The sequence below is a fragment of the Haliotis rufescens genome, unplaced genomic scaffold (assembly GCF_023055435.1).
Source record: "Haliotis rufescens isolate VD_foot unplaced genomic scaffold, xgHalRufe1.0.p SCAF_20, whole genome shotgun sequence".
NCBI classification, from domain to species: Eukaryota; Metazoa; Mollusca; class Gastropoda; order Lepetellida; family Haliotidae; genus Haliotis; species Haliotis rufescens.
This window is the reverse complement of record NW_025963891.1, coordinates 13426627-13441020: the sequence shown is the minus strand read 5'-3', so window position 1 is coordinate 13441020 and position 14394 is coordinate 13426627. Positions and strand designations below refer to the sequence as shown.

Genomic DNA, 14394 nt, shown 5'->3' with positions numbered 1-14394 from the left:
AATAGCAACAATACAACTGTTGGTTGCATTCTCTGCACACAATCAGTGGACAAGAAACATACTTCTAGTTGTAATCTGTCTTAGTAATGAATTGTGTCTTGAGATTTGCTATGTATGTTTTTGTCTTTACAAACAGTCATAGAAATGCTCATGGGTCAATTGACCCATACCTGGGAAAATAGAGGACCTGGTTTCAGAAATCATACCTTCTTATCTTCCTAAATTCTGAGGTATTTACTTTGCATATAAAAGTTGTAATCAATGCAATAATGGTAAACTAGGCATTAAAGCCTCTTCCTCCGTATTGGTCCGGTTATTGGTGAAATACAAGTCACCTCCAGCCATAACATTAGTTATAACCACAGCAGCAGGAACAGGAACATGTCCAATCTAATTTGGGAATTTTTACTGACATTTGCTGTGGCCTTGGGGCCAAATATCAGCCTCTGAGCACGTCTGGATAAATCCCCGAGTTTTATTGAATTGAAGCACACTAGGTATCTATGTCCTTTGCACTCTGCAGCCATATAAACAGCCAATCTGAAAACCATAACCAACATGGGTAGCGGAGGTAGTATTGGCATCAGAGTGAGTGAGTGAGTATGGTTTTACGCCGTTTTTATTCCAGCAATATCACGGCGGGGGACACCAGAAATGGGCTTCACACAATGTACCCATGTCTGAAATCGAACCCGGGTCTTCGGCGTGACAAGCGAACGCTTTAACCACTAAGCTACCCGACCGCCCATATTGGCATCAGAATGGCCATAATGACGCCGTCGCATGGCAGGAGTACTGCAGTGACTTGTTAACCAGCAAGCACACATTTTTATGCAGATTGTGTGAGTGGCAGGTGCTACCGGTAAGGCAGACCATGCTTGCCCTTTTCATGACCGCCTGGTGTCATCGTTCATTTTCAGAATTCCATTCATAAAATTTTAACCACTACTTTGCCTCCTACACCCAATGGTAAGTTTGTTGTTTGACGCCGCACTCGGCAATATTCCAGCTATATGACGGTGGTCTGTAAATAATCGAGTCTGGACCAGACAATCCAGTGACTCATATCATGAGCATCGATCAACGCAATTGGGATACGATGACACTGCATCAACCAAGTGAGCAGGCCTGACCACCCGATCCTGTTAGTCGCCTCTTGCGACAAGCATAGTGGCCTTTTACGGCAAGCCACACCCAATGGAATGTTTAGTCAGATAGTCTAGACTGCTTATTCTCTGGTGTTGACATTCTATATTGTGAAAGGGGCGGTCGGGTAGCCTAGTGGTTAAAGCGTTCGCTCGTCACGCCAAAGACCTGGGTTCGATTCCCGACATGGGTACAATGTGTGAAGCCCATTTCTGATGTCCCCTGCTGTGATATTGCTGGAATATTGCTAAAAGCGGCGTAAAAACATACTCACTCACTCACTATATTGTGAATAATCAGACAGTCTTGAGTCTCACCTGTCCTAGGATCAATCTTGAAGGCCTCAAATCTGTCATTGATGGTGTATGTGACCTGCTGGTTCTTGTCTGGGTCGACCGTTTCCACCCGTAGAGCCTCGCTGTCAACATCCTGGCCCTCGGAGATGTTGGCGCTGTACATCGGGGTCGGGAGGAAGAGTGGGGCATTGTCATTGTAGTCCTCCAACGTCACTGTCAAGGTTGCTGGAAAACACCACAAATATTGCACTATATATATTTCTAGCAGACAACATACCAGACAGCACATAATGTATTGGATATAACTTCCCGACAGGAAACACTGTGCTTAACATCTGAAAGGTGTGTATCTTCTTTCCATCTGAGATATAATTTATGTGAAAACAAATCCTAAGATATAGCTTATGGCTCTTTACTTTATAATATGTCAGACATTTGAAATATGTATAGACATTCACCTAAGCAGGTAAACATGTATTCATCAGAACTGATTGTCACAATGACTTTGCTGTCAGAAAAGATACAGTAATTTATTAATTTTGAGGATTATGCAAAAATCAGCCATAAACAAATGAATTACAGTACAAACCCAGCTTGCTGTACTTTAGGATGTTCAAAATCTTATGGTTAGGCATGTATCAGTTCAGAACTAGTGGTTAAGACTGATCATCCATCCATCTGCATAACCAAACCTCACAAAGTATATTAAGCAATAAGAAGTACTAGTGAACATACAATTTCCTATTTATGGAAGTATTTCAACGGAAGGAGTTTGTTGACATGATTGCTGTATTCCCCAATCAGGAATGACACTGGGGTACTATGTACTACCTGTGGCAGTCTGATCCACTGGTTCCCATGCATTGATGTCTCGCACTAGGACCTTGATGACAACCCTCTCAGCGGTCTCTCTGTCCAGTTGGGAGGCCACATACACTGTGCCATTGTTGGGATACACATCAAAATACTCCTGAGGGGGGAAAAACAGAGAAAATATTTGAAAAACAGTTATTGACACTTAATGACTTCAAAATTATTGCTTTTATTATCATGGCAAAATTATACATTTTCAGTCTCCTTAACTCAATGGGCATAATTCCTAATTTGTAGCAGTGCATAGTAGCTGTTCCTTTATCAGCATTTTTCTGGGAAGTCGGACGTAAAATTATGATTGGTTTGGTGATGAAAAAAACACAGTGCTAAAAATCGTTATCCTTATAGGGTACTTTAGCTAAACCAGCACTGTTCCCAAACTCTAACAGTTGATGTAAAGTTTGAAAGCCAATCTCTAAAGTACTGGTACACAAGGTTAGATCCTCACAGTTTTGAAACTCATCACTGAATAGGTCCAGTCAAGGATCCTACAACAGTTTAGATTGTCTACAGCACAATTTTATCAAACTCGATTTACTGAAACGTTGTTAGTGAGTGAGTTGGGTTTTAAATGCTTTTAGCAACATTCATCAATAGCATCACCAGAAATGAGCTAGCTTCACACATTGTATCAACGCCCCTGGCCTTCAGTGTGAGAAAAAATGCTTTAACCACGATGCTAGCTATCACCACTGCCCCTAATGTTATTACTGAGTCCAGCTCATCATATTTACCGTTGGAAAACTCTGAAAGTCTAGATTCTAGGAGCATTCAACAGTTTAAGGAGTGTACACTACACTGAACTTACTGTTATGTTGCTAGCCACTACATCCACTTCATCATTGCGGTCGTTGTAGGCCTTTGTCAGTGACTTCAACACACTGTATTCAAGTTCACTGTTCAAATCAGCATCTGTAGCGTTATATGTCAGTACAGTTGTTCCTATACCCAGATTCTCCATCACTGTTTTTGATTGGCTCTCAGGTGTAAATACAGGTAATTTATCATTAACATCCGTCAGGTGAATGATGACAACACACCTGCCGGTCTGAGGTGGGGTGCCTTTGTCAATGGCTGACACATTCATTATGTAAACATTTTTGTCCTCTCGATCTAGCTTGGCACCTGTTTCTACAAATACACTACCAGTCTCGAAATCGATTCGAAATTTATCCATAGCACCACTTTCAATTCTATAGATGAATTCGTTGTTGGGACTCCCAATATCAAGATCAGTTGCAGTTACATTTAATAGGACTGAACCTGAAACACAAATATTAAATACTTAGTTCTAAAGGATCAACAGAATGAGGCTTAAAACACTTCAGGGATGCTTGGAATGTGAATTATACAATATCATGTGTAAGTTTGTCTAACACTGCTTGAGCTCTCTCAATCTTGTGCAGGTAGCTGCAGGCTCAGTAACACAGATGCATGGGTTCAGGTACTGAGGACGTCTTGTTTTCTTTATATTACTGTTCCATTTCTGCAGATCTATAGGAGCAACCCATGAGCACATCTATCATGAAGACAAACCTATAAACATTATCACTGGATTCAACCCTCTGATCAAAGGTCGCATCTCTGCACAGCAAACTGCAGCACCTTAGACTACTGTGCCACCCAAGCATCTTATCATGACAGATCCAGATCAGTGATCTGTGTCAATGCTTTCTTATGGTGACGCTTTATGCTGAATTGTCGGAATCAAAACTGTCATACATTACATCTAAAGTGTAGATTTAAACTGACCTTGAGTTGAATTCTCTGGCACACTAACAGTGTAGAGGTCCTCTTCAAAGATGGGAGCATTGTCATTCACATCCTGAACGAAAAACGAGCATCCTCAGATATAGGCAGATACATAACAGACACCAAGTTCACAATTTGAAACACACAGATGACGATGGAAAATAAATCTCAGCACCCTCCTATGCATCGGAGGACATGCCTTCTGTTGATGGGGGAATATGTAGCAGGGTGTGGAGTCATCCCACAGATGACATCCTTACCTCGTCTGCGTGCTGCAGGGTTAACCTCTGGTCCCGAGGACAAGGTGTCCGACCTCGGAACTATCAAGTCACAGACATTTTTTGGGCGCTACACATCCATGAAAAATGCCAGAGCCCTTCCTGCCAAGTAATACATTGACACATTGTATCTGGACGACCGTGTACTGTCCCGTAACAAGGCTCCAAACAATAATGTAATTAAAGTAAGACATGGATTTCTCACTGGGTACTGTGTCAAGTGTGGCTACAGCTTGTTATGACAGTGTTATGACAGCTTGTAACCATGTATATTGGCATCCTTGGTCCCTGCAGCCTTATCAAATAGTACCATAATACAGCCAAGGGCCTGCTCACCCATAAAGGGGAAAATACCCTGTAACAGCAGATGTGGTGATGCTTAAAGAACACAGAGCATTGCCTATTTACATTCAATGACAACTCATGTATCATTTGTAACCTGTTAGTTTACAGTTTATATCTCATTTGGATCATAGGCCATAAAGGCTCAGTTTGCGAGAAAAGTAAACATTATTATCCAATGAAACTTTAATACCCTATGCTATGTCATGATAATCTGAGACTACATTCTTAGTGTTGTCATTTTCACATTGCAAACGTAGACCTACGGTTACTCTAATTATATGATGTAATTTAGGCTTAGGTCAATACTCAAAATTATTTTGCTGACACAAATTTCATGATTAATAGTATTTGATATGAAATAAAAACTTGAAGCTACCTCCACTGTGATATCAACTTGAACTAGGCTTGTCTTCTGTGGCTCCCCAAGGTCATAGGCCATGACCTGCATGGTGACCTTGCCCTTCAATGTAGGGTCAAGTTTTTCATAGTCCAGAGGATCTTGCACCCAGATCCTGCCAGTGACTGGATCAATGCTGAAGTTACTCTCAAGTCCAGGGGTAACACTATCAATTCTGTACCGGACCTCACTGTTGTTGGTGAAGGCTTCATCGTCATCCAGAGCCTGATACAGAAGAAGTTCTATTTTGATTTCTCTGAACTGCACGAAATGGTAACTGCAATGTAATGATGCATATAGCCTAATATGCAAGGGCACTGGATCACTTTAGATTATAGTTTTTCTTCCAATCATATCAAACCTTTCCACAATGACTCTCACTTGACTGTTTCCATGACATTAGGAATTTTGAGATGTCAAATTTATACTCCATATAAAACTGCAACGAAAAACCTGACAATGGGCAAAGATAAATAATAACCAAACTCCATTCAAACCAAAGTTCTAATATTAAATTGATTCTACTGAAGCCATCTGTTGGATTCTCCGCTCACCTCCACCATCAACGGCCTGAGGAAGTCTACATCACGTTCTCTCACAGTGCCCTCATATGCTTGACGCCGGAACATTGGAGCATTGTCATTGACATCCTCAATGACAACCTTCACCTCCACTGGTGTTCTCAGGCCACCACCATCTTTGGCCTCTGCAGTCAGGTAATATTCATCTGTTGTCTCACGGTCAAGGTCACCAGATACATAGATGACTCCTGATTCAAGGCCAATACGAAATCTGAAAATGAAGTTGGATATATTCTTAGATTTTGTTGGAATTTGTTTTGTTACAGTTCATATTCTAATAGCATATTAGATAGCATGGAAAATGAACATTGATAGTTTTTTTAGAGTATCTTTATCAGTTGTTGACATGATCGATATAATTTTTTGTTGAGTGTGACGTACATAAAATGGAGAAAAATCAGGGCAGATCCTGGGGAGGATCCTGGCATGTCAGAAGGTCGTAACTCTACAGACCAGCCACATACCATTCAAAACACAATAAATAAATTGAACATTGAAGACTTTATAGGCATTAAGAAGTTGAACATAATCATGACAAGGAATATTTTGGACAACTTATTTATTTTATATACACAATGATTCAGGGCTACTTCCTTTCCAGGGGTCATGGTGGCCCAGTCGTCTAAGGCACCGCAATTCGCTGTGCGGAGTTGCGTCCCTTGGACACGCCAGAAATCTATGGTTGTGGGTTCGAATCCCAGTTTGCCCCAATTATGTTTCTAGGTTTGTCAGCACCATGCCCGCTAGTGTGCTAGTCTGCATCACTTCAGGCTTTCCTCCCACATTAAGCTGACACGCCGCGATATAACTGGAATACTGTTAAAAGCGGAGTTAAACCAAACTCACTCACTCACTCACTAACTCACCCACTTCCTTTCCACTGAAATGTGGTCAAATGTCACTTCACTTGATTAAGTGGCAACAAGTAGCCCTGAAACGTTGTGTATGTATACTAAAGTAGTTGCTATTCCTTGTCTTACTGACAGATATAAGTGTCTTACTTATTGTTTCCTCCTCGGATTGTGTATGTATACTAAAGTAGTTGCTATCCATGCTATTCCTTGTCTTACTGACAGATATAAGTGTCTTACTTATTGTTTCCTCCTCGGATTGTGTATGTATACTAAAGTAGTTGCTATCCATGCTATTCCTTGTCTTACTGACAGATATAAGTGTCTTACTTATTGTTTCCTCCTCGGATTGTGTATGTATACTAAAGTAGTTGCTATCCATGCTATTCCTTGTCTTACTGACAGATATAAGTGTCTTACTTATTGTTTCCTCCTCGGATTGTGTATGTATACTAAAGTAGTTGCTATCCATGCTATTCCTTGTCTTACTGACAGATATAAGTGTCTTACTTATTGTTTCCTCCTCGGATTGTGTATGTATACTAAAGTAGTTGCTATCCATGCTATTCCTTGTCTTACTGACAGATATAAGTGTCTTACTTATTGTTTCCTCCTCGGATTGTGTATGTATACTAAAGTAGTTGCTATCCATGCTATTCCTTGTCTTACTGACAGATATAAGTGTCTTACTTATTGTTTCCTCCACGGATTGTGTATGTATACTAAAGTAGTTGCTATCCATGCTATTCCTTGTCTTACTGACAGATATAAGTGTCTTACTTATTGTTTCCTCCTCGGATGGTGTATGTATACTAAAGTAGTTGCTATCCATGCTATTCCTTGTCTTACTGACAGATATAAGTGTCTTACTTATTGTTTCCTCCTCGGATGGTGTATGTATACTAAAGTAGTTGCTATCCATGCTATTCCTTGTCTTACTGACAGATATAAGTGTCTTACTTATTGTTTCCTCCTCGGATGGTGTATGTATACTAAAGTAGTTGCTATCCATGCTATTCCTTGTCTTACTGACAGATATAAGTGTCTTACTTATTGTTTCCTCCTCGGATTGTGTATGTATACTAAAGTAGTTGCTATCCATGCTATTCCTTGTCTTACTGACAGATATAAGTGTCTTACTTATTGTTTCCTCCTCGGATGGTGTATGTATACTAAAGTAGTTGCTATCCATGCTATTCCTTGTCTTACTGACAGATATAAGTGTCTTACTTATTGTTTCCTCCTCGGATTGTGTTTGTATACTAAAGTAGTTGCTATCCATGCTATTCCTTGTCTTACTGACAGATATAAGTGTCTTACTTATTGTTTCCTCCTCGGATTGTGTATCTCACAGTGCCAAAGATGCCAGAATCTTCATCGGTAGCCTGCAAATTACAAACAAACAACTTCATTTTCTTGGATACCAATCTTAAGCTATTGACATAAGATTTGCCAACATGGAGAAAAACTTTAAAGTATAATTTCACAATGTAGTACAAACATATTTTTCACATCCACATCAACATTGCACATGTACTTTCTTCTTGCATTCACATGACAAATACAAAATGCTGTTTTCTGTGAAAGGGTCAATTTTTTAGACCTTGATACAAACGTGCAAGTATCAAGAGAAATTATTTTGTCTTAAACCAAGTTACTACATGTTCAGTACATGTAACTGCAACAATAAGCATGTATTTATTAAAGTGATAAAGACCTTTTTCATCTTGAAACAAAATATATATATAATATATTTGCTTGTACATGTATTAGGAAAACCACCCTTATTAAATATTTATTAAGAGCAGCTGTTCGCTAAATCTGGAGTTTACAAGTACAGGTAAACAGCATACAAAATGAAATATCCTGCCAGATATGAATCTCATAAATACTGACCCATAAAAATTCACATCAACTATAAAGAACATCCATGCTTACATTGATAAGTGCAACACTAGTTTCAATGGGAGTATTCTCCTTGAGCGTCACAAGATAGGTGTCATTGGCAAACACAGGAGCATTGTCATTCATATCCTCAATGTTGACTGTAACAGTTGCAGTGCTTGATCGCCTTTCTTCTGTATCCATCTCCTTGGCAACCACCTAGGAAATATACACATATCACATATATAAGCCTGTGAAGAGTAACACTGATGACTTTGTTCTACACTGTAGCAAGCACCAGGTCTTCTGAAGTGGGACAGTATACACAATAATAACACCTTCAGCTGATACTGTCAAGAGTAGAGACAGTCCAAGTAATTGAGGTGAAATGGGGTTTAACGTCACGTCCAAGATTATTGCACTAATATAGCGACGTGCATGCACGTGTGTCTGTGGCTGCTTGTACTAGTCCGGACTGATGATGATTTATAGTGCTAGCCAACTGAGATACCATGCCGCAGTTTAACATGAATACCCCACTCAGACCAGTACTTTTTTAGCCCCTTAATGCTGAGCCCCAGGCAGGGTTACAACAAGTACCATCTTTTAACGTCTTTTGGCATGACATGGCCAGGGACCTTCCGCTCTACCACTAGACCACAGAGGCTGTCAACAGTCCAAGTAGAGAACTACCTAGGACATCATGGAGATGATATGGTGAGAGTGAATGTTTCACAATTGTTTCATGAGGCAGACTACAATGTTCCAGCAGCCTGTCAACAACTGTCTTGGTCAAGGAAATTTGTGGTTGATGGCATGAACAACAATGCATGCCACCACGATATGATGCCGCACTGAAACTCACCAGATCTACAACCGTTTGCTCTTACAACCTTTCTACTGGAATCATGGTGTAGCAATTGCACACCAAGATGATAAATAGTCTCAGGCTTTCGAGGAGACATAGACTATATTGTACAGTACATCAACGCCAGTGAATAACAAAATAATGATCATCTGACCAATCAGATTCATTGAGCGCAAAAGGCAAAATATTAATCCGGTTAAATATATCCTTAACATTTAAAAGAGATGTTTTTCAGACAAAAACATTAAAACTAAATAATGCAGTGAAAAGATTGAAGAATGAAAATTGAGTAAGAATATAAATAACTAGCATGAAGGTAGATAGATCTACTATATTTCTCATCTCATATTTCTAATGTATAACATGGTTCTTTTCCAATTTGGGGGCGGTCAGTTAGCCTAGTGGTTAATGCTCTCGCTCATCACGCCGAAGACCCGGGTTCGAGTCCCGACATGGGTACAATGTGTGAAGCCCATTTCTGGTGTCATGATATTGCTGGAATATTGCTAAAAGCAGCGTAAAACCATACTCACTCCCTCTTTTTCCAATTAGAGACACATAAACTAATAACAAATGTTCTAATTGTTCTAAAGATATGTTATGCACTGACATTGTCCTACATCTGTAGCTTATATATACATACAGTTCATTGAAATTAGTCATTGACATACCATCAGTTACGATCGAGAGATCAATAATCTCATTCAATGTCTACAGTCAAGTAACACTACAATCAATACCACATGTTGTGACATATAGATCTGCCATCTATTAGCACAACAGTTATATAGGGAGTTATGACAAACAATTACTCACATACCAAGCAAACATGACTCTCAGGTGTTATATGTAAGGCAGACGTCTAGTTTCCTCTTTATGTCAAAACAGCTTATAAATATTAAACACGAAGAATGTATTGCTTTTTCCCGCTTACTCATTATCAGCATTGATCTACTAACACATGTCCCTAGCCAGAAAGTAAAGTTTAATGTATGTATCAATTAAGGATTGACTGTGGATTTTTTTCGGATCATTGAGGTATGATTCGAAAAACCAATGAGCAAACTGTACGCACACAATGCCCTGTGCATGACGAAACACACTACGTGGATGCATACAGTTTGCACATTGGTTTTTCAATTCATACCTCAATGAATGCCCACAAAAGTCAGTAGCCAATCAACAGTGAACAGGATCAAAACAAAGTTCATCGGATCTGTCAATCAAGGCAAGAGGCGAGAACTGCAACAGTCTGACGGTAACAAACTGGAACAAATATGTTAGGGAGAAGGTGGCTGTCTCAAATGACATGGACAGTTACCGCCAGATGCAAAATTAAGTTCCATGAGAATGGGAAGGCACAGTTGGAAAAATGCGGTTGAGAAATGAAACCTGAAGACATGAACATGTGGAACCTAGGCGAGCGGAAAAATACAGGCAAGCAAGCCTGCATGTTGCTGTTTCATTCTTTCTTGGCCTTCCGTCTCAAAGGATAGTTTGAACAATGAATATGCATGAATTTCGCTAAATGCCCTTAATTCACTCAACTGTAATATTGGGATTTCCTGATGTTCCATAGAAATAAAAGTAGTCCACTTCGGTGGGTGTGGCTTAATTTTTTAGCTCAGCAAATCAGAATCCAGGAATTACAATGAACACAACAAAAATTTAATTATAAATAAAACAAGGACTCAACTGTTGGCTCAATGAGGTATCAATGTTCTCTTACAACATGGTATCTCAGTGGACTAGCATTAGTCTAGACTAACACAAGCAGACACATGTACGCACACACACAAGCACGCATTGCAATAATGTTGAACACGATGTTAAACACCATTTGACTTTACTTCACAAACCTTGTGTTACTTCAGCAAACGCATCAGCTCCAATCAAAAGTACTATTGATGTATATCTATTTGTAAACATCACTTATCTATCTCAGCATGTATGCTGAGCCATGAAGGTCACTTGTGCCCCTTTCAAAAACTAACCGGGGCGGCCGGGTAGCCTAGTGGTTAAAGCGTTCAATGTTACGCCAAACACCCGGTTTCGATTACCGACATGGGTACAATGTGTGAAGCCCACTTCTGGTGTCCCCCGCCGTGATGTTGCTGGAATATTGCTTAAAGTGGCGTAAAACAAAACTCACTCACTCACCCAAAAACTAACTATGGGGATAGTAATTGTGAGTTAAAGTATGGGAATTTGGGTATAACTGGGCCCTGCACCTACCTCAAACACCAGCTGGTGGTTCTTCTCATAGTCCAGTTCCTGGGAGTTGTTGACTCTGATGAGGACCGTGGACTCGGCATACACCTCAGAGGGCAGTGGCAAGAAGTCCTCGTAGGGCTGCCCATCCTTCTGTATGTGCAGTTCAAAGTGGCTGTTGGTTCCCTGGAACAAAATAAGAGGAACATTCTTCACAAATTTTAATTTTAGAACAATGATAAAAACAGGATCCCTTTGTCAACTATACAATACAAAACTTCTTTGTCAACTTCTTTATTATGATAATAAAGAAGTTGACATCCATAAATTCTCTTCCTTATGTGTATCACTTCTAAATGCCTTTCAAAGACTTGTATACAATACAAATACTACTTCATTACTAATTGACATGGTTGATGCACATATGTGTACGATGAAAGACAGGGGATATAAGAGCATGTAGTGAATGTTCTTTTGTTTGTTTGTTTAACGCCGCACTCAGCAATATTCCAGCTATGTGAAGGCGGTCTGTAAATAATCGAGTCTTGACCAGACAATCCAGTGATTGACAACACATGCATCAATCCATGCAATTGGGATACGATGACATGCATCAACCAGGTCAGTGAACCTGACCACTCAATCCCGATAGTCACCTCTTACAACAAGCATAGCTGCCTTTTATGGCAAGCATGGGTTGCTGAAGACCTATACAACCCCAGATCTTCACGGGTCAGTGAATGTTCAGTTAGACCTACAGATCTATGTCTATTACATGACATCCTGTCTACCAAAGACCTTAAAGGCAGCCATTGTTCACCCATTCTGATACTGCTTAATCCCAAGATAAGGTTTACATCACTGAGTAATGTCCAAGATTATTTCCAAGATATATCTAAAAGGAACCTCAGTCGTTAATCATGGTGTTATTCAAGCTTGTGGTCCACATTGTTATATGTATTAGCCAGTGATGCTATTTCCAATACTGGGTTCTACCAACACACCTGATCTGCATCCGAAACTCGCATGACTTCCTGCTGGAATGTGATGGGTACCCCATTCTGCATGTTTTCCAGGATACTGGCATTATAGGAGGGCTGGCTGAACACTGGGTCGTTGTCGTTGATGTCCCGCACGGTGATGGTGACAAGGGTAGTCTCTGTAGTCTGGTTGGTGTTCACTTGTCCGAGTGGAATCTGCTCTGCTGCCTGTAGTGGAATTGTTCAAGATGTATAGGACTGACTAGCACATGTTGCCGAAGAAAAAAATGATTCGAAATCACAACATGGAAATGCAATATTCTATCAATTTATAACAAAACAGTGACAACATAAGGCTAAATAACAAATGAGCAATGTTTATACTGCATTTACAAGAGTTTTAAACCATACTTCTTAAATATAAAAAGTACAAATAAGTTCTTCCAAAGCAATCCCTTCAGGACAAATCTGCAGTAGATATTTTGAAATACTATCTGAGGCATAAGAGGTAGGTGAGTATTCACCAATGATTTTTGCTGTACTATAAAGCCAGGATTTGCCTCAGCATCAATAGACAGATAAAATTCCAAGCAGTGATAATTAATGGTACTGTTCATGTTAATAGTTAACGAAATGGTTCTCTTAGAGTTCATATATCCAAAGTCATATACAATATTTAACTTTATTACTGACATTCCTAAATGTCATCCTTTCCATAATTAATATGGAAAGAGGTGCGGCACAGCTTGGTGATTGCTTACCTCTACATAGAAGGCATACACGCCCCCTCTGTTCCTCACATTCTGGGAGTCCCGATCCAAAGGGTGTTTTACAGTCACCCATCCAGAGTGGGGATCAAGGTCAAAGTTCTGATAGTCACCTGCAGCAAAGATAAAATTAATTAATTATGGTTTACAGGTTAGCCACGGACAACCACAGAGGTATGACCCTTCATCAGTTGAATGAATGATCACCTGATAAAGGTAAGTGAGTGAGTGAGTTTGATTTAATGCCGCTTTAATGTCGGGAATCGAACCTGGGTCTTCGGCGTGATGAGCAAACGCTTTAACCACTAGGCTACCCGACCTGATGAAGGGCAGGAAGTAGTCCCGAAATGATGTAAAGACAATAAAGGAGTTGTTATCAATAAAAGTATAATGTCTTCAGGAAGTTACAATTTCCCTTGGTGTCATTTTGTAGCAGAAATATAATTCTGTCATTCAGGGGTATAATACTGATTCAGGTAATGACATTCTCTGATAAGAGGGCTCCATTCCACAAAGTGATTGTAATGCTGAGACTGTCGTAAGTCAATGTTAAAGTGTGCGCTAAGATCACTTTGTGGAAGGTGTCCCTGGTCTTTAAGCTTGATATATTGGGGTTTTTGGGTTGTTGTTTTTGTTTAACGCACTCAGCAATATTCCAGCTATGTGATGAAGGTCAGTAAATAATCAAGTCTGGGCCAGCCAATCCTGTGATTGACATCATGGGCATCGATCCACTCAATTGGAGTATGATGACCAAGTCAGCGAGCCTGACCACCCGATCCCATTAGTAGCCTCTAACGACAAGCATAGTCGCCTTTTACGGCAAGGATGAGTTGCTGAAGACCTATTCTACCCCGCATCTTGACATATAGAATCAGAAAACTACTTTGACAAAATACAGAATTGTAGAGACTCAAATGTATATACAGAGCAAGTGAAAAGAGCTACTTACCACTAACAAAACTGTATGTGAGGTTGTTAGGAATTCCCCTGTCTCCATCTAAGCCAGACACTTGCTGCACTGCTGTTCCCTGGAGTCACGAACAGAGAAGAAATATGGAATGGAATATATAGTCTCAGTGGAAGTGAACAACACATGTTTGCATCATGTCGGGTTAAACATTCCAGTTTCAAGAAAAGACAGTAAAATCCCTATGTTGGGTGC

At 40.0% G+C, this 14394-nt stretch overlaps 1 protein-coding gene across 14 annotated transcripts in view; it reads right to left on the bottom strand.

Moving 5' to 3' along the window:
• LOC124131883 (cadherin-23-like) overlaps positions 1 to 14394 on the bottom strand; it is a 107124-nt gene that overhangs the window by 27580 nt on the left and 65150 nt on the right. For all 14 annotated transcript variants that reach the window (XR_006860738.2, XR_006860739.2, XR_006860740.2 and 11 more), the window contains 12 exons: positions 14182 to 14260; positions 13224 to 13342; positions 12487 to 12690; positions 11507 to 11668; positions 8458 to 8622; positions 7840 to 7904; positions 5642 to 5879; positions 5067 to 5312; positions 4068 to 4140; positions 3124 to 3578; positions 2274 to 2412; positions 1464 to 1667 (listed from right to left, as the gene is read on the bottom strand). Coding sequence is in view for 9 of the 14 variants with exons in the window: in XM_046495397.2 (XP_046351353.2) it covers positions 1464 to 1667; positions 2274 to 2412; positions 3124 to 3578; positions 4068 to 4140; positions 5067 to 5312; positions 5642 to 5879; positions 7840 to 7904; positions 8458 to 8622; positions 11507 to 11668; positions 12487 to 12690; positions 13224 to 13342; positions 14182 to 14260 (2149 nt within the window). In the remaining 5 variants the exon portion in view is untranslated. The remainder of the gene's footprint in view (positions 1 to 1463; positions 1668 to 2273; positions 2413 to 3123; positions 3579 to 4067; positions 4141 to 5066; positions 5313 to 5641; positions 5880 to 7839; positions 7905 to 8457; positions 8623 to 11506; positions 11669 to 12486; positions 12691 to 13223; positions 13343 to 14181; positions 14261 to 14394) is intronic.